The sequence below is a fragment of the Polyergus mexicanus genome, unplaced genomic scaffold (genome assembly GCF_030449975.1).
Source record: "Polyergus mexicanus isolate NDT 795.1 unplaced genomic scaffold, iyPolMexi1.0 SCAF_12, whole genome shotgun sequence".
Taxonomy (NCBI): Eukaryota; Metazoa; Arthropoda; class Insecta; order Hymenoptera; family Formicidae; genus Polyergus; species Polyergus mexicanus.
The window spans coordinates 5940682-5965405 of NW_027223332.1; the positions used below are offsets into that span (position 1 = coordinate 5940682).

General features: G+C 37.5%; 3 protein-coding genes across 5 annotated transcripts in view; 2 read left to right on the forward strand and 1 right to left on the reverse strand.

Moving 5' to 3' along the window:
* The window catches only part of Toy (twin of eyeless), a 33968-nt gene extending 28402 nt beyond the window's left edge, over nt 1-5566 (forward strand). For all 3 annotated transcript variants that reach the window (XM_070304873.1, XM_070304874.1, XM_070304875.1), the window contains one exon: nt 483-5566. In XM_070304873.1, the coding sequence (XP_070160974.1) occupies nt 483-571 (89 nt within the window). In that variant the 3' untranslated portion in view covers nt 572-5566. The remainder of the gene's footprint in view (nt 1-482) is intronic.
* A 341-nt stretch (nt 5567-5907) lies between these two features.
* On the reverse strand, nt 5908-11871 carry LOC138938401 (transmembrane 7 superfamily member 3). Its single transcript, XM_070305316.1, has 8 exons — nt 10716-11871; nt 9915-10256; nt 9220-9488; nt 8422-8590; nt 7914-8081; nt 7660-7803; nt 6404-6667; nt 5908-6331 (listed from the first exon to the last, which is right to left on the reverse strand). The coding sequence occupies exons 1-8, from the start codon at nt 10816-10818 to the stop codon at nt 6093-6095; spliced, it is 1698 nt and encodes a 565-aa protein (XP_070161417.1). The 5' UTR covers nt 10819-11871; the 3' UTR covers nt 5908-6092.
* LOC138938386 (ankyrin repeat and SAM domain-containing protein 1A) overlaps nt 11084-24724 on the forward strand; it is a 39617-nt gene continuing 25976 nt past the window's right edge. Inside the window, exons 1-8 of the mRNA XM_070305300.1 lie at nt 11084-11361; nt 18921-19001; nt 19136-19292; nt 19545-19690; nt 19852-19974; nt 22738-22964; nt 23409-23616; nt 23953-23965. Coding sequence (XP_070161401.1) covers nt 11258-11361; nt 18921-19001; nt 19136-19292; nt 19545-19690; nt 19852-19974; nt 22738-22964; nt 23409-23616; nt 23953-23965 — 1059 coding nt within the window. The 5' untranslated portion in view covers nt 11084-11257. The remainder of the gene's footprint in view (nt 11362-18920; nt 19002-19135; nt 19293-19544; nt 19691-19851; nt 19975-22737; nt 22965-23408; nt 23617-23952; nt 23966-24724) is intronic.

The following is a 24724-nucleotide window of genomic DNA, read 5'->3' on the forward strand; positions in this document are numbered from 1 at the left end:
GCTACGGGCAATACTTGCGTTTCGCGTCTTCGGTAAATACGTACCCAGTCGTTTTTAGCAAATTAGTCTCACTCCGCGTTTCCCGTGATTAACGACGCGTTCTACTCGCGTCCGTCGCGAGTCGCTGAAATTATATAAATTTTCTTAATCAGAACGATGATCAGAATGATGAACTAGAAATATGGTAGTTTACAAGGAAGAAATGAATTAAATCATTAGATGGTAAAATATGCAGACAAGATGAGTGTTTTGTAATATTAAAGTAACAGAGGCGATTATACTACATACTAGACTAATGGATTAATTTTGATACTAATGATAATATATAGTATCATAACAATATTAAATTTTTGCCTCTTGCACGATGCGTGCTACGGTTTTATCTTGTCATCTGTTCCCGATATGTTTCACCTCAAAGCCTCGACAGTTCTCGTTCTGTCGCAACGCGCGCTCAATCCTCCGACGGTTTGGAATTGTTTCAGGAGTGATATCGGCGGGTGTCTCGGTGCCGGTGCAGATACCTTCGCAGACTCCGGACTTGACGGGCAACTATTGGCCAAGGCTCCAGTGATCCCAGCTCTTCGGGTTCCCGCCCGCGAGTTTGCTCGTAGGCCAGGAGAGCCCGCCGCCGCCACCGCCGAGCGTCACCCCGGGCGCGGTGTCCCGACCGCTCCTCGCTTCCCTCGGGATACCGACGCAGTCGACGCAGCATCAGGCCCCCAGCACACCGGCGACCACTCCCGCACACAATTCCGACACCAGTGAGTGAAACGACTGATTTCTCGTGACGTGCCCGGTCGCGCAGTGATCCTTAACAAGGTGTCCTTCTTGCGCTTGGTTGCCGACGGCGATGATCGCCGTCGCGATCCCATAATTAGACTAATGGAGAGAGAGACGCTACGAAGAGAAAGAAGGCTCGCTTGACAGTTCGCGCTTGACAGCGTGACACCAATCGCATCGAAGACGCGTAGTTAGTATGAGTTGTGCGTGGAATAAACTTAATCCCGAATGATGACACAACTGACATTTCTCTCCGTTTTCTTATAAGTAAAAAATTTTATTTGTTTATTTCTCGCGGTAATTTATTTATTAATAAATACTTTTGAATAATCTGGCACAAAATAGTTTTATCAGGAACATTACCAAGTGCATGTTTAATAAATAATGTGGCAACTACTTTAGCATGTTCCGATTGTGATCGGACGATATTTAATTGATCGTAAAAATGATATTATTAATCGCGTAATCTCCTCGCAAACCAGATTAATAACTCGCATCTTCGGATGTTTACGACCGTCAATTTTCTGAAAGGCAATACCTATCTATGAAACTATTCCATTAGATTAGAAGATAGAATAGATTCCTTCCCTCTTGAATAATTTGTATGTTTGCCAACGCCCGCATTGACGATCGTAATGGAATATACCGTCGCGTCGCGAGATTTTTGCATGAAAGAAGCAGCAGCTCATTGCAATTAACTTCTCTTTGAAATCGAACGAAAAGATTTTTTACTAGCGATTCGATTACAGAGCGAAATTTTAGGAAGCGCAATAAGTTTTATAATTCGAGCTGGAATCAATCGACTTTACCCATCTTCCACTTCGTGTCTGATCTAGATTTCGTAGATATATACGCATGACCCGGGTCACGCAGGGTACTTACCTATTCACGATAGTATGTGTAATTTACATTATGTTACCATCTTCATTACGTCAAGGACTTTCTCGCGTGAAGAATAACCAATAACGGAAGAATCTCTTTAACAAGTATCTCATGATAATGAGAAAATATATTTTTTTTATTTTAACCGGGCCAAATTCTCTTTTTCGTTTCCGGAAGCTCGATCGATGTCAAGAGCGTTCATTAAATTTACAGCCGTTCTCGTTTTTCGGCATCGGCGAACTTTATTACCGGATTTATTGGATACCACCGAGCGCATATTGTTTGCCGCATGTTGTATCGGTTTCCGGCAAATATTTTCCTTCGTGTAAGGGCGGCCGCGAACCGCGTGGAAATTGAAAGGGAGCCGCAGACACGTAGGCGGGCTCCCGCCGAAATATATTCTCGCGAGAGTTTAGGGTGGTTGTTTCCCGATGAGGCTGATTTCGTTGCGGGAGGGAACGATTGCGAGGGTTGATAGCTGCCTGGAGGGTAGCTTTTTTCGGCGAGGCCGGCCATCGTGTCTGCCGGCAGATATGGCGTCGGAAGACACCACTCTCGAGAGGATGCTGTGGCCCCTATCTACGTCCATTTGTGAACGGTATATATCGATCGACGACCAGCGGAAAATGCCAGAAAGATATATCTAGGGAAATACAATAGCATTTGTCTATATATATTTATTTTTATAATATGTTTCGTATATTTTATTTATATTTAAAAAAAGAATTCTTTTTAAATTTTGCAATTTATTTATTGCACTTAAAAGGTATTATTATTATTAGTATTATTATTATTATTATTATTATTTTTATTAATGTGGATGGTTCTTCACGTTGAGATTCGTTTCGTTTCGCAAATGCAACTGGATACGCGAATACATAAGTGTCGCCATGTGCGCGTTTTGAATTATATTATAAATATAGTGAAACCCTCTCTCTCTCTCTCTCTCATCTCTCGAGATCAGTGTGCAGAATATGTCGAGAATAGCAATATTAAAGTTTCAGATTTCCTTGACGTAGAATCACGAATAGCATTTTTCTAAATCTCGCGTAAACTATTTGACAGATTTATGAGCAACTACAACAGATTGAAATATTCGATTTAAACTCCTCATTTATAATACATGTCTCTCCATAAAAATGTTTATCCCGATCCAAGATACAGAATTCTAGATTAAGACAATCCAATCCATAGCTTATATCATCGTTATTACCATAATGAAAGCACAGTGACGTATGAAGTCATAAAAAATAAACCGACGTAACTATAGAGAGATTTCATAAGTGTCAAAGTAATGCCCGAAGGAGGCAAGTAGCATGGACGTTCACGTCGGTATTTATTGTTATTAATGTAAATGTATCGCTGAACTAACGGACCGAGGAGAGGCGGATTCGTCTATCCAAGCGAATCGCGAATATTGGTGCTCGCAGTAACGAGAAATTTCATCGGCATCAAACTCGTTAAAGGTCGCCGCACACACGATCGAAGCACATTCTTTCGATTATGCTGTATAAAGATGACTGTAAGATAGCATTTGTTACTCTCTTTAGACCAGTACTGTAAATTAGAAATAATTATCGCTGTATATACACGTACGTAAGACATACAAATTCCAGTTACGTTCGAACGTACCCATCTTATAGATTATGCAACATCTTATCCGTGTATTCAATGTTTTTCCTCACCAAAGTGACGACTCCGTTACTTACACCGTGAACTTTAATAAAATCAAATAATCTGAGCCTACATTTATTCACCTATCATTTTGCGGAACACGTTGTATGAATTTTTTGTTCAAAAACGAGTTTTGGAACGGATCTCAATATACATATAGAGACGCATATCAAATAAACCAACAAGAATACCCCAAAAATTTCAAGAATTTTACGTAGTATATCACGCACAATTTTACATAGTATATATTATTTAAAAGAATAATATAGAAAGTAATCTTACGAATTATATATTGTGTATAAGGCAATTGTATTATTTGCTGTTATATAGTTACAAGCGACATATCATTATATTATGTGATGGAATTTTTACAGCAATAATTTTTTAATAATCTAATTAAATTTGACAATTCCATCATGCATAATAAACTAGATAACGATATAATTTTAAATTGCAAGAAGAGATGCCAATCACTTACGCGGTCTTATTGTATTTCGACAGGTGTGTATGAGCGATACATTTAATCGATGCATTTCGATCATCAGTTACCAGCGATGTACCACGTTTTTTAGTAATTGAGTCGCGCCGCACGATCGCGTTGAATAATTAGTCACTGATTCGTAAGTGTGAAAAAAACGGCCGTGACAACAGTGAATGTCTCGATATTTTCGAATTTTATCGTTCCAGAACTCGGCAGGCTTTTTTCAGGGGAGAGCATTTTCAATATTTCTCTTGCAATGTGAATATTTGCAAGCATTTAATTTTTTTTCGATAACGCTTAACAATCATTTCATCGACAATGCTCACGCGCATCGTAATAAATGTAGGTGACGAATTCTACGATTAAACAGCAACCAATAGATTAACATGGACGATATACATTGTGTTGAACAGTAACATGTGAAGTATGTAAAGTTACACCACCTAGAAGAAAACGTCGCTCATTTCTCGTTGTCGCTTACACGCTCACGTAGAGATCACGTGTAAATTTATGTAACGTTTGTACGCAAAGAACACTTAACGAGGAAATGGTGTGTGTACTGTATATTAGTAAATTTATATTTTTGGAAGAAAATGAAAAAAAACAAAGCACCGTAAAATCTAAAAGTGGAAAATCTTCGGTGTATCTAGACGCGCCGCCGCTTTAAAATCTCGCGATGATAAACTTTTAGTTCGAGAAGCAATTTTTATTTAAATCTGCCGATGCCACTTCCTTGTTACATACAAATTTCTTTTAATGTAAAAAAAAAATATTTGAAATATTATTTTCAATATTAAATTACATGTACAATTTGATACGATCTTTTTGTTAAATTTATAAAATATTTTATAATTTTGTTGTTTGTACAAATATTGCCACCTTATATAATTTCAAAAAATAAGATAGAGAAAGAAAGAGATAAGAAAAGATATAAAGTGTCTAGTGTTCAGAGAATCCACAGAACGATGAAGATTCGCAGTAGAATGTAACATTATTTTGGCATTCTTTTTATACATTTCGGCATTCTTGTATTAATATTTCCAGTTACATATATTTGTTCTAGGCTTTGATCGGATTTCTCTTTCAGTAAAAGCAAAAATAAAATCTATCAAAACTTGGATGTGTCGTATGCATATGTGCTATTTCACGATTTACATCTTTTTTTACCGGAATGAAATGAAATTATTAAATTAAAAGAATAAACTCTGGAAATATTTGTAACACTATCATCGACGTTTACCACCATTAATAAAGAGTACTTTGAGATGAACTCAGTATGCATCTCCACGAATGGTCGCGTATCATACACGTTTCTATGAGGGATTCTCTACAAACAGGAGCTGCACTTGCAACAGGCTGTGCATTTCGCGAGAAGTGGATTAAACTGACTCTCATTTATTATGTTACCTTTATGAATTTCCATAGAACATTTGCGAAATGAACATTACCGTAACTTTATGCATGTAAAATGCATTCCAGCGAAATTATGCTTTAATCGTTATGCAACAAACATTACGCGGAAGTGGTTACGCGACTTTCTTATTATCTGTAATAATACTACTCTAATAACAACTACAGTGTATGAGTATTAACAAATTTATTAATGAGAATAATATATTATTACGACAGTATAATCTATGTAAGTGTTGTGAATAATGAGATAATATTGTTGCTGTGATTAACTTTAAGATTGTAAGTAGTAGGAAATAGAAAACTGTTAGGTGTCACTATCTCGATTCAATAAATGTTATTTCATTTTAATGCCAAATTATTTCACATCTTTATTCATAACATTAATATACATTCTCTGTCCTTTACAAACATTATATAATCTCTCTCTCCTCTCTCTTTCTCTCTTACATAGTATATTAGAAAAAATTATAAAAAACTATAAAAAATATATATTATAAAATATATTTAAAACACGTATATGTACGTATATATATTTTTTAATAATATATTATATTATATTATAAAATATTTACAATGATGTACAATTTCATCTTTTACAATTCATGATTGTTCATTATATACTTTAAATCAATTATATAAAAAAACATACATTTTGTTTATTAAATTGAAAATAAATATCAGTTTCTAAAGAAAAATAAATTAAAATAAACAAAAAAATATAATTTCAAATATATTTTATCAAATATAAAGGTTGCTCATCATTGTTACATATAATCTTAATCAAACATTATATTTTTTTTTATATTTAGGACAAAATATACACAAAACAGGTTTGTATTATACAATATTGATATATATGTTGTTATAACAGATTATATCGATTATATGGTTTTCGATAATATCGACTGTATGATTTATATGGCTTTCGGTAATATCGGCTGTAAGATTTTTTTCTTTCTTTTGGAATCAAAACTGTTGTTTCTGTGTTGTTCCCTGCAGATTCTACCAGTTCCTCAGACATTTTTTCACATAATTTGGCGCATCCTTGTATAAAAAATTGTGCTATTATCAGCACAAACCAGATAATTATCAAGGTTACATCTGAAAATAATTAGTCTCAATAAAATACTGTCAATATCGAATTATTTTTATACATAAAAAAAAATAGCATACCTGCATGTTGATATGGCGGATATACAAATGCTAAACGAAACTCAGATATGGTGACTCTCCTGATAAAAGTAAGAATAATATACTTCAAATTACTTCCGGTATAATAATCAATAGCGATAATCACGAAATAAGATCCAAAAACAGCACGCGTGATTATTCCCGCGATGTAGGGCATTTTTGTCAGAAGTACAGCTATTGTAAGCATTAAACTTACGAACATAGGCCAGAATAACCAATCACGTTCCAGAATATAAAACATGCATGCTACAAAAAAATAACAAATTCAATATTCGTTTTCATCATCATAACTTCAACGTGTGCCAAAATCGAGCGCGAAAATTTCGACGATCTAATTAACGAACGAGCGGATGCTTTTCGTAACAGCATAATCGTGCGTTTTAACATCGGCGTGACCGAATTGTCGGCTTAAAGTAAACAACGATCGCGATCATCTGTCGACAAAATAGATCGGTCTGTTCAGTTGCGTATACACGCATCGTGCAATCTAAATAGGTCCCGGCGCAGAATAAATACGGGGACACAATTAGGTAAATGCGAATCTTCCAAGCTGGTTATACCGTGCCGTGGAAGTTCGCACTGTAAGGGGGAGGGTGAGACCGATGTTACGTGCGCGTGTGTGCAATCCCGCGCGCGGCGATGAACGCATTTTTGCGTTTCGTGCTTAGGCGAGGGTGGCGAAGGGTAGTCGCGGCGTTATGGTGAGAAAGGTGGGAGGCAACGTGATGCGCTATACCGCTTCTGCATGGGGGGATTCGACGGGCGAGGTTTCCACATGAGCGGCCAGCATTGATAGAAGCTACGGGGAGAAACTGACTGTGCGCCTCTCATCCCTTCGCCAAACTCGAACTAACTTCGGGGTAGCGGCGGTAGCTCCCACCCACGGTCGCGCGCTCTATCCCTCCGCTTTTAAGCCTGGCTTTCATTATTTTCCTATAATTCGCAACAGCCCTTCGCGAACATCACGGCGTGGAGAGGCTACGGTTCCCACCTTCGCTTTCCACGTATGCTACATCCTGAGTCGTTTTTCGTGAAGTTACAAGTCTTATAATCAGACGGTAGGAAATAAATCATCTTTCATTCACGCGGAAAAAAATAGTCAAATACGAAAACTACCCCCTAAGACCGAGCGCGTAAAATAACTTATATATTTCTTATTCTTCTAATCAATTACAAATCTTGTAATCATTTTATGAAATGCGATTCTGTTAATATAACATGTTAAATATAACATGTACCTGGAGCGTAGAGGTATGTGATGCATGCACAGAGAAATCCCAATGGTAAATTGCTTAAGAACGTACATAATTCGCAAGCCGAACGTAAAAACGCCGATAAGGCTACAGCAAGAATGGCAGACGTTGAACCTATTAGAATGTTAACTGCAAAAGACAACAACTAACAAAACCTGTGTGCAATTCGAGGTAAGTTAATATATTTAATATATATCATTTCATTGAAATTTTGAATAGAATACAAGCTGTAAAATTACTTGTAGTGCTGTGATCACTGAGGCCTATCGCCAGAGTGTATCCAAAAATACCGCCCATCATACAACTCGTTATTAAACGATTTATGTAAGTATATTTATGTCCGATAATAATTAACAGGAAACCTATGATTAGAACCAACGCGCAAATCATCTTTGCAAACGTGTCATCTAAAAGAACAATGAAACGACAAATAATTAGTTGATCAATTTATAAACATAAAAAGACGCATAATCTCATAATCTCGCCATGTTAATTGAAAATACTTCGTTAGAAAACTAGAGAGAAAAATCTGGAAAAATAAAGAAAATTTATTGCTCCCGAAATAATCCGTCTATTACATTATTGATTCGTTAAAAAAATTATTTTATTACCGTGAGAAATATACAATATATATATTCTGTCTCCGATAGAAATATATAACATTTCAAATACAACTCACTACATTCATAATTATTATAAAAAATATGAACTTGTGGCTTAAAGAAAAATTTGTGAAATGAAACATACTTAAAACTTGACAGGTCTCTGGATATAATAACGGGCTGCAAGCATATGTAAAAATCGGGATATAAGCCGAAGAATAATTGCCATGTATGGCAATTGCGGCATAAACAGATCCTGTACCAGTATATGCACTGTAAATACGTCTCATAGGACTCATAAGAGTAGGCGGTATCTAGTAAGAAATATTTCTAATCACATATATGTTGATTCTTTTTAATTATAATATATAAAGTGATATATTATTCTTTTCTAAAAAAGTCAAGATTCAATAATCTTCGTTAATTGTCTCTGTCGGCATTGTTATATTGTAGAGTTACTTATTCTACATGGAGAAAACTTTGCAGTACAAATTACATGAAAAATTCTCATTTACAATATTTATTGTCTCAAGTTGAAATATAATGGAATATATTAAGATATTTATTACTATAAAAATTATAAATTATGCATTTATTTGTGCATCAAAATATTTGAATAAATAAGTATTCTTTCGTAAAATATAATATGTATATATTTAAAATATATTTTTGAATAAAAATATCATGATTTCTCTTATAAGTCAGTATGCGTGTGTTTCACGATTACAACAATTATATTGTAATTTTTACTATAATATTTTCTCTGCGTAATTCTCCGCATATAAATTAAAGTAATAGTAGCCTTATCTGCCAGTTTCCTACTTGATAAATCAGAATAAATTGAATTAGAAGAAATGACGATAAACGTGACGATAACGCAATATAAATTCTAAGAATCTTTTAGAATTGAAATTTATCGGTCTAGACGAGTAACGTGAGATACCTCGTCGCCATTCTGCATAATGTCTTGTGTGGTCAGCATACTCGTGATCGCCTCGAAGTATGTGTCCGGAGTAAAATCCTGCCTAGGCAGATAAAGACGGTACATTTTGTGTTGCACCGGATTTGTTTCGCATAGAGTCGGTAAGCTGTTATCAACGAGCATCGAGGCTGGTTGTGTATCGACTATTATCATTTCATTTTCTGTACGCAGGTTTTGATACGGGGCAATCTCAATATCGAATTCCATGTTACATCCACCCGGTATCGGTGCTGCGGAGAACAATAATCGACCAATGAACGACGTTGGTGAAATTCTCTCGATACTCAACCAATTTTGCCATTACGTTCACCGTTGAAAACGATTAGCTATTCAACCCATTTACACACGACTGATAATGAAAATGTATTCGCAAATTAATCGAATATATATCTTGATGTGATTTACGATTTACACGTGCTATCGCGCGATCAACATTACGTACGGCTATTTAATTTACTATAATGTATAATTTTTCGGTCTTTATCAAGCAGATAATATTACCTTGCACACAATTATAATATGGCTATTAATTTTATATTATTTTAATTGACACCATTTCGTGTCAGATTTAATTCGATTAAATGTTGTTCGGAAAAGGAAAATGTGAGAGAAAGATATATATACATATATAATTAATTAATATTATTTGTACTTACCATTTCGATCGTATGCGACAATCGTGAGTAATGCATCGAGATTATGTAAATTATAGTGCTTCAAAAATACCTGTATTGGGGTTGTTACGTTATGTGTTTTTACGTACAGACCAATGTTTGATCCAAATAGACTTCTGTTCGATACTTTATCAAGCAGTTCTTTATCGTAAGCTATCGTGGCATTATATTGAAAAGTATGAATTTGTAATATAATAAACCAAATATCCGATGGAATATCTGTCACAGTTATGTTTAAACGACTGAACGGGATTAAATTTATTCGTTGTTTAAAGGCGTTATTCTTATTATGATTCCATAAAGATATTATTATTCTGACATCATCTGTAATGCAATATATCAAATCTCTATACTCTTTTTAATGAAGATAATTACATTATAAATATTTGTTATTATAAGAAATTAGATCTTTCTCTGTAACGTTTCTATATCTATCTAACCTATAATGTCGCGCGAGTAAACAATCTATAAAAATAGTGTTCTAAATATATATAATTTTAGATATGAAACAAAAAATACAGAGAATTAATATATATGTAGTTATTAAATTTCGTTATATTTCGCAATAAATAAATCAAGACATTAATCAAGACGGATGTATTCCGTTGAGTAGCAATTGTGTATAATGGACGTATAGATTCACACACACAACAAATTTTATTATAAAACAATCGATTAATCGTCATTTATTGAACGCAGTTACCCATACATAACACGAAACACGCGAAGAATGTTTACAAGTTGCTTAATAAATTCTCGTTGAATATTGAGGTTATAGCTTACCGGATGCGGAATCACTATAGGTTGTCGTATTATTTAACATCGTCGTCGCCTCATCGAGAAATAATGTCAGAGCCAATAGAAAGGTAAAAACAACTCGCTTCATTTCGACATACACTGTGTATCACGTACTTACTCGCTCAAATCGTTGTTCAGATTCTGAACCGGCGTTTTGTTCGCGACAAAAAATCAGTACGGAGCAACAGCTGTTACGTGAGACTCGGTTCTGTTCGGCTCTCGTCGGCTCTCTACGCTCGTTGACGTTCGCGGCGCTTGTGCACGTCGGCGGCGCTCGCGCGCGCGTCACGTGCGAGACTCTCGTCGTCTCGCTTGCACCATTCATTCAATGCTTTCTTGCTCGCGCTCACGTAGTCTCGTGAACCGTAGTCTCGTACGCTGTAGCCTCGCGAGGTCGCCGTGTGACGGCGCGCCAGTTCATTCAAGATGGCCACGTTGGATCAATGAAACGCGAGTAATCGTAGTGAAAACACAAATTGACAAGTGTGCGGGCGAACATCGCGGCTTGATCGCTGTGTAAATGGACTATGGGCAAGGATCAGGAGCTGCTCGAGGCAGCGAGGAGCGGCAACGTCACCGTAGTCGAGAAGATCCTCGGTCAGCGAGCCAAGAGGAGTGGTCCACTGGCAAGGTGGGTGTCACTATGCAGCGAGCTTGACACATTTACTCGTCGACGCCTTTCCTCATTACCGAGATTGTTTCTTCCTTCCCGACCCCGTACAGGGGCTCTCGGCTTTTCGGCGATTTAACCATCTATCTCCGGTCTCGCCCGGAATCGTCGACGTAGGCACGAGACGTCGTCTCGCGCATTCCATTATCGAACCGTCGCCGCACATCTCGTGCTCGTTTCAATGTACTCCGATCCGTGTTTCGCCGATAAGGTTGTCGCAAAGATACCTCTCGTTCTACGTACAATCTGTTCGATTTCGTAATTTTCTTCGCGGCAGCCGATGAAGAAACTCGCGCGATCGAGGTAAACGGACTCTCAGGATGAATGAGTACACGTAGTTCTTTTCTTTTTTTTTCCATGTTGACGCTTCTCATGATAATTCTCTCACGCTCGATCGAACGTATCGTGTCCTCGTTCGATTAATCCTCGGCTGCCACTGTCATTGCTCACTCTCCAGGATTTTTGCCGTTAGTTCTATCGTTAATTATACAATTATTGGTCGCGTTTCCACCTTTAATCTAGGTCGAGGACACATCTGCGTTATCGAGATTTCTATTTCGATTTTACGTGTCGATTCAATAATGAAACATCAATAATGAAAGAATTAATTAATAAATAATGAAAGTAAAACACGAATGTCGCGATTAAATCATGTCTTGTTATTAGAAACATTTAATTCTGTTGAAATATAATTGTGGTGTATGTCAATAAGTAATATTTTGTTCAATAGTCTTATTCACTAATTATTTTTATCGTAATCATGAATCATACGTGCATATACTGGTGACGTTTCATGCAAATGCGTTGATAACGAGCAAGGACTCTGCTGTCAATTATCTGAAACCACATGAATGTATTTCCTTCTCTACATTACTAATGTAAAATAATTAACACTATTTAGCATTTATATTTTTTTCACGTAATGTTAAAAAACTATATAATAATGCGGAAAAATATATAAAGGGCAAGAATCTAAGAATGTAAAGTTTTATCGCGCGCGTGAAATATGTAATATATTATTATATCACTCCTGTCTATTTGCGAGCGTTGCCTGCAACGCGCTTATCGAGTCGCTCCATTTTCTATTTGCGGTGATAGATAGATGGATCTATTTGGTGAGCGGCTATTTATTTTCAAGGGTCCGATAACGCTCCACGCGCGATAGCCCTTGGGAAGGAACGGAGACTGTGCGGTGATCGGTTTTATTTTACCTTTTCACGCCGTGCCGGCACTATTAAATCCTTCGTGAATGAATCAACGCTAATTGCAAACGGTTCTGCGAGCGCGTGTATTACCGTGGGAATGCCTCGTAATTTCGCGTTTATTCGCGAGAACGCGCTGACGAATAATCGGATAGACGTGAACAAGCGCTTCGAGCTCGACGAAAAAGTTTCGCGCGGAAATAAATTAACGACCGGTGTATACGCAATGTCGTCATTATCGTCAAAATCAGAGTAAAACAATCCTTCATTCATCTGTCAAACGCTCCTGTGCGCCCATCAAGCAATGCGATATTCGCATCAATTTGCGCGATACTAAAGCACTATCTACACGGCTCCATTTTCTGTATATATAATATTATTTCAAGCTCGTATAATTATTTTGGAATGACATAACATTTAAGTTTTGAATCGATCATGATGAGAATAAACTTAATAAGTTATTTCACGTTTCTCACTAATACTAATCGATATTTATTTTAATATTGCTACATTAAAAAATAGTATTCATTTGCGATACAGTATATTTTGTTAATGACTAATGAGTCATTAACTGTGCTAAATTTTTATCTTTATTATTTTATATGTAATCATAAAGTTAAAAAGTAGTAAGACTTAAAGTAAAAAAAAAAGAGACTTGTATTATTTATATTCTGAATGTGATTATAAGATTTTTATGTTTAGATAAATAAATCTCAAAATTGTGAAGATCAAAAGTTCTTTTAATGTGTTTGGATGACAAAAAATTGGATGTAAATATAATATATTAATCATTGCAAGACAGAGAGAGTGGGAGAGATTACTTAAAATTTATATATATATAGCATAAAAAATCTTAATACTTACATCATCATATAAACAGACGATAATCACCAGATGTGTAAAGCGAGAATCGATCGAACTTTGAGAAGTAAATCCGAATTAATTTATTATCGCGTCGCGCTCTCGCTTCATTTAATTACACCGCGATTGCCGATCGTGTCGTTTCAAGCGAGCGACGCTCGCGTAATTAGTGAAACACCGTTGTCGACACGGCGGCGCTCTTTATTGACCCAGTGCCGCGAACTCCTCGACAAAGACGGACTTTGTCGACACTCCTTGCCCTTCCATTAATTAAGTCATGCTGCGGCGCAAGAAGCTCACGATTTGTTTTTTTCCTTGAGGGACTCGTACGTGAGCGCGTGCATGCGTGCGTGCGCACGTGCTACGAGCGTATTCACGCATTTTAAGAGCGGTTGCGTCGCGCGACTGATGAAAAAAGATAATAGATGACAAGGATGAGAGAGAAAATCTGTTTGTTATTCTGGAGCAAGCCTCCTGTCAAGATAAATGCAAATTAAGGATATTGAAAAATATACACTATCTAGCTTCATATTTCTCTCTTAGACCAGGATAGACACCAAAGTTTAAAATAAGAAGACAAATTATGAAAATAGCAAGTACATTTTTCTAATATCAATCGCATCTTAGTTTGGATTAAATCTTGAAATTGAGTTATGATTCTATTTGAATAATATTCGAAAGCAAAAACTATTCTACTATTAAATCTATTATCAAAAAGTCAATAAGGAAAATACAATTTCACCATAATCAAATAATATATATTTATGTAATTTAAATATTGTATATATATAAATATTGAAGAGAGGAAGAAAGATTTTTGCGGTCTCTCTTATATTTTCTTAAGAGTTAGTAGAAGGGAGGCAATTTGCCGTCGGTGGTTCTTAAATGTATCATGACAAACGCGCTGCTTCTCTAACGAATTGTCTCTCGTGTCTGTCGTCGGTGCTGTGCAACTTGTTCATAACTACAAAGCCAGCCTGCGGCGAGCTCTCCCGCGCGATCTCTCCTCGCTGCTTCGCGATCTCTTCACCGCCCGATGCGCGCTTGCCTTTTTGCCCTCCTCGTCGAGATCACAGAAAAGCAATATAAAACGCCACCGCCCTGAGAGAATGTCCCCGAGTCCCTCGGCATCACTTCGACAGGGGAGCCGAGAATATTTTGCGATGCTAATCGCGAAGTGGACGCACCACTTTTCATGTACGAGCGCCCGCGAATGTGTTTATCCTTTGTTCGCTGCACGCTATTGACTTTGTATCAGTGTAATAATTTTAACTATAACTTCGTGAGAAAGGATTATGAAATTTCTTTTGTGCGAGGAACGTAAGGAGATCAATATATATACAGCGTACATTATATGTAATATAATGAACTTATTGGAAATAATTTTTGGTAGATCGATTATATAAATACATCATGATTGAATGTCAATAAATGGTTTCGGATAAACTGATATATTTTCATTGTTGAATTATAATATTTTATCCGGTTTTTTTTTATCAAAGGAAAATCAAGTTCATATTTTTTCGAGATTAGAATCTACTGTTACTGATTTTAAAGCACTCTGTATAACTACATTAAATGCAAATGCTTTGGTAATCTCTTTTTTCTAAGGCACCTGTCGCGAGGTGTTCTCGAAGAAGGACATTCGGCTACGTCAGCACGTACAAGCTCTCTTCTTTGCCGGAGGAAACTATCGATTGATGTGCCCTAGCACCCCTCGCACGTATACACCCTTACAGCTTCCCTCTCGTGCTCTCGTTCCCTCTCCGTTCCTTTCCAATCTCTGTCTCTCTTTCTTCCTCCTCTTTATCCGCTTTCTCCTTCTCTTCTTCTCTCTCTCTCTCAGCCTAGTTTTCCTCTACGCTTTGCCTCCGGCAGAAGGGTGCGTTCGCACTAAATACTCACGTTCACGGCATCGAAAAGAGCTCTATAGAAGTTCGTTTATCCATGTTTTATATTTGTCTTCCTCTATTCTTGAGATGTTTATGGAAACTTAATTAATATATTATGTTTATAGCATGTTCGTTATCGCATCGCGTCATTCATTATAATGCATAAAAATACTGTTTTTAATTCTTTTTAAAATAATATAGTGATTTCGACAAAAATCTTAAGATTTATGCAATTATTTTCTTTTTATTTTTGAAACAATATTACACACTGTATGTTATAATATAAGATCTTATGGAATTTAAATTGAAAAAATTTATATTATATTCTCGTATATAAAAGTTTTATTTGTAATGTTCTGCATATTTTTGATTCACACTATTAATATACTAAAGATATTGTTCATCGATCTTAATTATTGTTATTCAGATAAACATACTAATTCTTTTTCTCAAGATGGACAAAAACAATGGCTACGATCAAACGTATATATATACAATATATATATAAAGAGTACTAAAAGTTGACCCACGATATTCATTTTGATTCCACAACTTCTTGATTAAGACCAACAAGAAATTACCATTATACGGTGTCCGACAGACGGTCTTTCCACCAATGATCGTCCTCCTCCCCGTCTATATTTCTCCTGTCCCTTCGTCGTTTCATTCGTAATGTTCAGAGACGGGGTACCGACGATGTCCTTTTTGCAGACAATCTTCAGGGTTTAATTAAGGAACCTGGGAGAGCGGATGAACTCGATGAATGGGGCGGACGAAAAGCGAAAGGGCGACATGGGAAAGGAGGAGGGATAGAAAAAGAGAGTCAAATGTTCTTCACTAACCAGGGTCGGGCACGCGAGTACTTCTTGGTCATTCCGATATAGTGTATATGCGCGTGTATGTGTGCGGAAACGTGCACGCATAACGGTGCACCGTGTATGGCTTTAAGAATAGTGTGCCACCCTTGTTATTGTTAGGGCGCGGAAAACAAATACCCGTCTCGGCTCGATGATATCGAGAGAGAAAGAGAAATATTGACGCAAATAAAAAAAAGAGATATATATATGTGCGCGCGCGCATGTGTGTGTGTGTGTGTGTATGTGTGTCTGATCGAGGCTTAAAACTTATCGATAGCAGCGCAAGAAAAAAAAATTAACAGCAGAGAAAGAATTAATTGCTGATAAATCGATAATTGAAGATGCATTCTATGAGACGGTCGAAAACAAATCACGCGCGTATTTTCCTTGATACTAGCGATGCTCGTTATATTTCTTTATGCCGTGCGGTTTTTCTTTGAGATGAGTGGTGCGCCCGTTTTGCCAGACTTGCAATATCGCTCTTGTACGATACAATTTTATTTGATCTCCATTACAATGGTACAAGAGTTTTTCGAGAAGTTGAAGGGGAGAGCTCTCGGGCCTATGTCTCTCGATCGTCGTGTGCCCGTCTACGGAAAGTCAGCGATTTAAAGTGCGTATATCTTCGACGGGTTAATGACGACGTTAGTTAATGACGACGCGCTTTGATGTACCGCTCGTAGTGGAAAAAAATCTCCCGCTTACGTAATTGTTTTGTAAACTGAGCGCGATGCTTTGACGACGACGTCATATGAGCGTGTGGGATTGAAACGTGTGTATACGCTCCCTTGACGAGGGAAAAGCCTCTACATTCCCTTATATACAATACATGCGAGTTTGCGGTCGATAACGGATTCTAGCGATTTAGATCACTTGGAACTAATACGAACGATGATAGCAATCGGTGATTTAATTATAGATTGCGTTTTGAATTTAATTATTAATTAAATCGATCACTTTACACGATCACGTTTCATCAGTTGCCTTGCATATCAAAGCATCGTAGAGAATGTTCGAATACATTTTGTCATATGCATGTACAATAAATATAACATTTATTATATGTTAGCTTGTCAATAAAAAAAACTCATTTATAGTTCCTCTGATATTCGTAAGTTTGCTTTCTGAACGATAGATTGAGGGTGCAACATATATACGTATATATATTTTTGCGCTTTACTCTTCACATATCGAAGTTATATAAGAGCTGTGCAAATATCGTTCTCTCACGTGCTTGAGCTCTATGGCATTTATTAGTCATCTAAGGTCTATATTACTGCTGCTTATAACATTTCTCATTAAGACATATTTCGATGCGATTATACTACAAAAATAATCGATTATATATATTGTACGTAAGTTTTCCCAAAAGATATGGCATATATTACGATATTATTAAATTAGAATTTTAGTCTTTGTAACAATACATTTTTCTTGTTAATATTCTTGAGTTAAAAGGCTTTTCTAAGGTTCATAATATTAGAGTTTAATTTTTGCGTACATTCATAGGGTTGTAAGAAAATAATAAGCAGTGGATTTAGGGAATTAATTAGATATTGAAAATAATTTTATTACATGTGCATTATTAAAATATTATCAGACTATGCTAGTTTGACTATGCTAGTGCAGTTACGATCGTTTGAACTTTATTGCTGTGAAATGACAATATTAATTGCAGTTTTTCACATAATCGATAATTATTGCTAAATATTTGGATCTTCAATGTAGTCAATCAGTTCATAATAGTCAATGTTTCTTACTGTAAGCTTTCAAAAAATTGTTTTTTATAGTGCGCTTAAATTTTTTTCATGGTTAATACTCTCTTATCCCCACGCTTCGTAAAAATAAAAAAAGGAATTCACTTTTATACAAACTTTATTCGACCCTTTTTCTGGATATTCTCGAAATCCAGTCAATTCGAGCGCCTTTGAACGCGGATACTCAACGCTTCGAGGACGGCTGAATAGCTGCCGACCCCGCTCTACCCTTCATTCCTCCAATCAAATCTACTTGGAGAGAGATGGGATAACGAGAAATTCCTCTATGGGCAAAGCGTTGCAGGAATATCTGGATATCCGATTCAATAAAAGGAAGCAGGAAGGCGACGAGGGCGGGAGTCATAAGTCGCTGGAGAGGAGCGTGCTATATAACGCTCTTCTGCTTTTCCCGAGGGAGCCGTCGTTTACACGGTGTTTGCGGGGGCGCGACATTTATCTCCGCGCGAGCGCAACAAAGGCGCGTAATGAGAACATGTGTTGGATGCAGGGAGCTTCATTAGCGAGCCTGTTCCTATTCTCGCAGCACATTGCACCATCTAACCGTTTAACCCCGACTCGCCGATATTTTTCATCTAACGCGCGATTTTTCGGCACCATGAATCTGTATATGATATTCCGGAAGTTACGCACTTTCTTCAAGTCACGAATATTAGGAGCAAAACTAAAGATTACGACGATTAATTCGACGCCAATCTATTAATAATTTTTGAGTTATAAATGATTTTTAGTTTGTAAATTAAGTCTCACGAATAGAAATATTTTATAAATATTCGACCTCGCCTCCTTCCTATTGTTATGTTACGAATTTATGCAATTTAGATTTCGTTTGCAAAATTATTTAAGTTATCCATCGCGATTTAGCAATCAGGATTTAAAGATTTTGATTGATCGTTTTCTTATCGTACGATTGAGCAATATTTCCATTTGCAGTTTACGTCGAGGACCAGGAGCTAATGTGCAAGATGCCAGTGGATACTCAGCCCTTCATCATGCAGCTCTGAATGGGCACAGGTACAGTATCTTGAATACTTTTCGTAAAAAAATACTGTAATATTTTTAGACATTATTAAAATCTCGATACTCTCATTAAATTGTAAAACCGGTCGGTTATTTTATCTAATGTTTTAAAAAACTTTTATTTACAGAGATGTGGTCAGATTACTGCTCCAATATGAAGCTTCCACCAATGTCGTTGACGCTAAGGGTTCCTCGCCGCTTCATTTGGCAGCTTGGGCGGGTGATGCGGAAATTGTGCGATTAATTCTCAGCCAAGGTCCCTCGGTACCGAAAGTGAATCTTGCGGTTAGTAACAGTTAGTAACTATCGATCTCATAAAAGTTTTGTGACATTATAAGCGCGTAAATTGATCATGTCAAGATGTATTTCAAGACTTTCATTTCATTAATCGTGTGAGAAATTGTTGTATGCACGCGTTAGTAAAATCTATTGTATCTACTTGAATGCAGTATATAATTTGGAGTTCAATTTCAATGAGATATCGAATCAATAGGTGTATTACATCTCTCGAAAAAACTTTAAATATTCTGTTTATAGACAAAGGATAATGAAACCGCACTACATTGTGCCGCACAGTATGGGCATACGGAAGTGGTGGCACAGCTGTTGCAATACGGATGCGACCCTAGTATCCGCAACAGCCGCGGAGAATCTGCGCTTGACCTAGCTGCACAATATGGCAGGTAAATTGCATAAATATCTTTCAGCTCTTTATAGGTAATTTTATATTATATTTTACAGTATTTGTTGGTATTTATTATTTCATAAATATGCAGCATATTTTTGATAAGAGTTCTAGAGGCGTGTAATTGTAACATACCATATATATAATCGTTTCTTACAGATTGGAAACTGTGGAATTACTCGTGCGAACGCATCCCGAATTAATCGAATCGCTTCGTAATTCTTCCTCATCTTTGATCTTCCCGCATACACCTTTGCATTTAGCTTCACGCAATGGTCACAGGTAAGAGTCTATTTACTGATGTAGGTATAACAGAATAATTTGTTATATAATCGACAAAAATTTTTATTAAACATTAATTTTTAATTGTTACATTTGAGGGGTAACTTTCTTATGGAATAATCTTATTTTGAAAAAGCGTTGCATTATTTTCTCCCTTCTCCTCTTTTCATAGTTTACTTATACTTTATGACCATACTAGCAATGTCAGCGTCATTATTCGTATACTATTTGTATTTATCTAAGGACCGCGTATTACTTCTTCCCACGAAATGGTCATACTAATTATTGGATAATGCGCAACGTGTATTGTGTCCAAGTACAACAATGGACTCGTTCAAGCTAACCATAACGATGTCGAGCCATTTGCAGCGCTAGCTATTAGAGCCAATCACAGAGCACCGCGTTGCGTAATCCCGTCGAATGCGATATATGCGTCCTTCGACTGGCATGATCCGATTCAACCCTCTACTGGTTACACGTTCCATATTACTGTCCCGTCGATTGCCCTCTCGTCCCTCCTCGAGCCACGCGAATGCATCCGATCGCATCACGTCGGCAGTCGCTCTGTCCATCCGTGCGGATTGTTGACCGCCTCCCGATTACGAGAATCGTATTAATCACTGCCGCCGAAACGTATCGACCTATATTAATCGCGATCGTAGCAACGAATGGTCGTGATTTTGGTAAAATATCATTTTCTGTCTCTCGAAAAAATATCGATTTCTAGTATTATGCTGTTTATATGTAAAATATATGACGAATATAAAATTCAAAATATTACGAGTAAAATAAGCCGCACACATCAAGTATTAAACTAGAGTGGAAGAAGCTTTTATATGGATAAATAATGTCATAATCATAATCATATATCTTGTGTAATATTATTCAATTAATTGAACCGCGTAATAGGGTGACAAAGCCGATAATCGATTACGTCGAACCGTATGTGATCAGATGGTGAAGATTACTATATAACCGCCGCTATATTCTTCGATGATTGTGAAAGGTCATTAGTCTCTTATGTTAGTAACAAATTTTATTTCAGTATCTCATACGCCGTAACGTCTCCGTTACCTAGTCGTTTCGTATTTGTTGCTATGCGATACGTTCTCGTTTAACAGGGCGATGTTACTCTGTAATCCCGCTGAGCTTTTTATATAATCGACGCTATGGAGACGAAAGTGGCGGATACCGAGGGGATGAACGGAGGTAACAGTCCGATTGGCGGTCGAATCGAATCGTGAATTGCCACGAAACGGCAGTCACATTGTAATCGGGTATAACGCCGGTTTTTCTATGCAGCCTCGCAGCCGGTAATCGCTTTAACCGGCGCTTGCCGCTTATAATGCGATCGTATCGCGATATACAGTCCGGCGGCTGCATTTTCAGTCGATGCCAGCGCGAGGGTGCAACAGAATTGGTCGGGGGTGGGCAATGTGGGGTGGATGCGAGAGAGAGAGAGAGAGAGAGAGAGAGAGAGAGAAAGAGAGCGTGCAGAACGTGACATTTTATCGTTCGAATTTTGGTTAAATAACGGCGCGCGAGACGTTTGCGCCTATACGAGTGCGAACGCGTACGCACGAATTGTTTGAACGTTTGGGCTAGATCAGCGTTTCTCAAACTGCAACTATAGAAAACACTTGAGGGATGATGAAAATTTCAATGCATTAATAAAGATCTGTACGAATGTGCTTCTGTAATTGATCGTGGATTATGGATCACAGGAAGTTATATATATATATATCTATATTAATAATTAATAATGTTAAAGGAATGTATTATATAAAAAATCACACTTTCGTGTTTCTTACATTTTTAATGTATTTTCCATTCTTCTTTTATCTTCTTCCTTTATATTCTTGTTTATTTAAGCGATAACTCTTCCGTTCTAACTATTTATTAGGTATTTATTACAAGATCTCGATAAGTTTGAGAATCTCTGAGATGTATATGCGCGCACGCGACCACGTACGGGGAGTGCATACATTGCGATGGTCGAACTCACGCGCGCATCACGATATTTAGTGGATCTACCAACGTAGCTATATGGGGCTAGAATAGGAGGACGAGGGGGTTATTGGCAGAGAGGAATCAGTTGGGGGGGAAAGAGAGAGAGGGGGCGGACGCGGAGTAATGTCTATTATCGGATTCAATATCGATGCTCTCGGTAAGCCAGTATACAAATACCTCTATGCTACGGTAATAACAAACATAGGTGCATACGAATCCGATCTTCAGCCGCCAATCCTATATGCAACGGACGGCTGCGGTTATCATAGTCGGTGCATGGTATGCATCTAATCCGATGGAAGGAGGTCGTGCCATGCACGAAATCTGCATTTTAAGCTTTAAGATTAAGTGCTGATGGCAAATGCATTTTTGATAGTTTGTAGGATGGACAGCTCAAGTCGCAGAATCGAGATGTTTCGATCATTGGATGTCGCTGAAAAAAAAAAAAAAAAAAAAAAAAATCTTTAAACTAGTTTCTATCTCACCGTGAATCATTTTAAACCTCAAGTATTACAGCCAGAGCAGATTATTATTTTATTTTTTGATATTCTTATCAAGATTATCTTTATTTTTTATTTTATTTAAAAATGATAGAATGAAGAGTTATTTACATAGTAGCAAACTTAATCCCATCTTAAATATAGCCATTTTAAATAATTATGTAAAATTTTGCACATTTTACGAGCCCTGTCATATTTGTTACTCGAGACGTAAAGTAAAACGCAATGAGATGTTTGTATAATATTATTACAGAGCGGTCGTGGAGGTCCTTCTTGCCGCTGGAGTTGATGTCAATACGAGAACGTCAGCGGGCACCGCGATGCACGAGGCCGCGCTCTGCGGCAAGATGGAAGTTGTACGGGCACTTTTAGATCGTGGGGTGGATTTGGGCATTAGGGATTCTCGACAGAACACGGTGCTTGATCTTCTGGGACAGTTTCCGCCGCACGTCACTCAAGATATCACAGCGGTGATAAAAAGTAAGGCCGCGTTTGCATGCAATTTATTTTCGCAGCATCATGACCGATGTACAAGGGGTTATGTAATTAACGGAGGGAACGTACATTTCTAGTTTACCGCAACGCATTTAATTAAATCGCTCTTAACCACATATAAGGATTTGCGTGTATATTTGCATAACGTTATGTTAGGCACAGCTGAAGATGCGATTAATCCCGAACTCTATTTCTGCGCAAAATATAGAATAACATATTTTTCCAATTTATTATATCTTATTGTACAATAATTATGACCATGTACATTCTTTATTTCTAAAAATATATTGAACGAACGTAGTGCAATATCTCAATAATTTCGTTATTTTCATTCGCTGCATTGCAATTCTATTTTGCATATATATTTCTATTTTTGCACGAGTAAAAGTTATATATGCGATTACACGCGATTTTGTCGACTTCAAATAGGACATCGGTCTTCCTCCGGTGTGGAAAGCGACGCCGATAGCGAGAACTTGCCGCCAATTCCGGTGCAGGGTGGCGACTCATTGGGTAGCCCCTACGAAAATGTTCGTCCGGGGGATGATCTTTCCCCCGCGGAAGGGACGTCACCTACTCAATGGCAATTCTATCATAAGCCTCGGGACGACGATCGTCGCGTTTCCGGCACTTCCTTGTAAGTATTTTCATTCAATTTGAGCGTGTGTTGTGCGTCGCGATATTTTTTTTTTTTTTTCGTATTTAGTATAGCGTCATTTTATATTTATTATATTACATACGCGTCGAACTTTATTTGCCCATTACAATGGCATGACACTGTGATAGATAATGTTTGCATAGAATGTGTAGTATACATATGTTCATAATTCGATAGTAATTAAACATTACATCACAAGTGAAATATTGCCAATATTAGATATGTAAAGATGTAAACGGTAAGACAGCATATTACATCGTAATACGCTGTGAATCTTTTTACAGATATTAAAGTATTAATTAATCTCAACTCTAGCAGTATACGTGTGGTACATTCTTACGCATAATCATCCGAGCGTATTAAGATTTTGCATGTAGAGCGTAGTGAGAAAGTATTCCTGTATGATTTAGATCATCTTCGTAGAAATATTTTCTTCAAAAATAAAACATACGATGATATTGCATTGGGTAAGCGCGGGGTTTGTAATATTTTGCAAAAAAGACTCTCTCTTTCTACGCGCGTACAGCAGCCGCGGCTGTTCTTTAATATAGGAGATGTTGGACAAACAAAAGCGTAGGGACGTGGACGGAGCGTGGAGTGAATGAGTGAGTACCGGCCAAGCATCGGGCTGGTGCTAGGCGCTGTTGCTACCACTGCCGCTCTTATCCGTAGAAAGTAGAGAATGTTGGAGGTGGAGGTTCTCGGACCGAAAAGGGAACCTGGATATGGAATGGCGCCGGGGGTGAAACGCGAAGGTGGATGAAGAGGTTGGAGGAGGTGGCACGGCCGCATGTAGCCCCAGCGCGTTAAGCACCGCTTGGCTTGGTTTAATTTTCCTGATGTAGGCAGGCGAGATGGTGGGTCCGACCGCCTCGTTCGCCCCTAGGTCACCCCGTTGCATCACCCCATTGGTACTCTGTGCCAGCGTTACCGTTCTAGCTGCTAAGCCCGACTGGTTGGCTCGGTACAGAGAGCGAGAAAGAGAAAGACGAAGATGTAGGGCGATAGAGAGATGCGGTTTTTAGAGGGAGAGTAAGGGAGCGAACGAAGGAGAAACGGAGATACGCGATATATATGTGATGAAGGG

Excerpts from the sequence above, each read along its gene's own strand:
- LOC138938401 (XM_070305316.1), bottom strand. The coding sequence starts at position 10,818 with ATGAAGCGAGTTGTTTTTACCTTTCTATTGGCTCTGACATTATTTCTC. Across the intron at positions 9,489-9,914 it reads TGTCGCATACGATCGAAATG|CACCGATACCGGGTGGATGT; the intron begins GTAAGTACAAAT and ends TGTTCTCCGCAG. Across the intron at positions 6,332-6,403 it reads TCCGCCATATCAACATGCAG|ATGTAACCTTGATAATTATC; the intron begins GTATGCTATTTT and ends AATTATTTTCAG.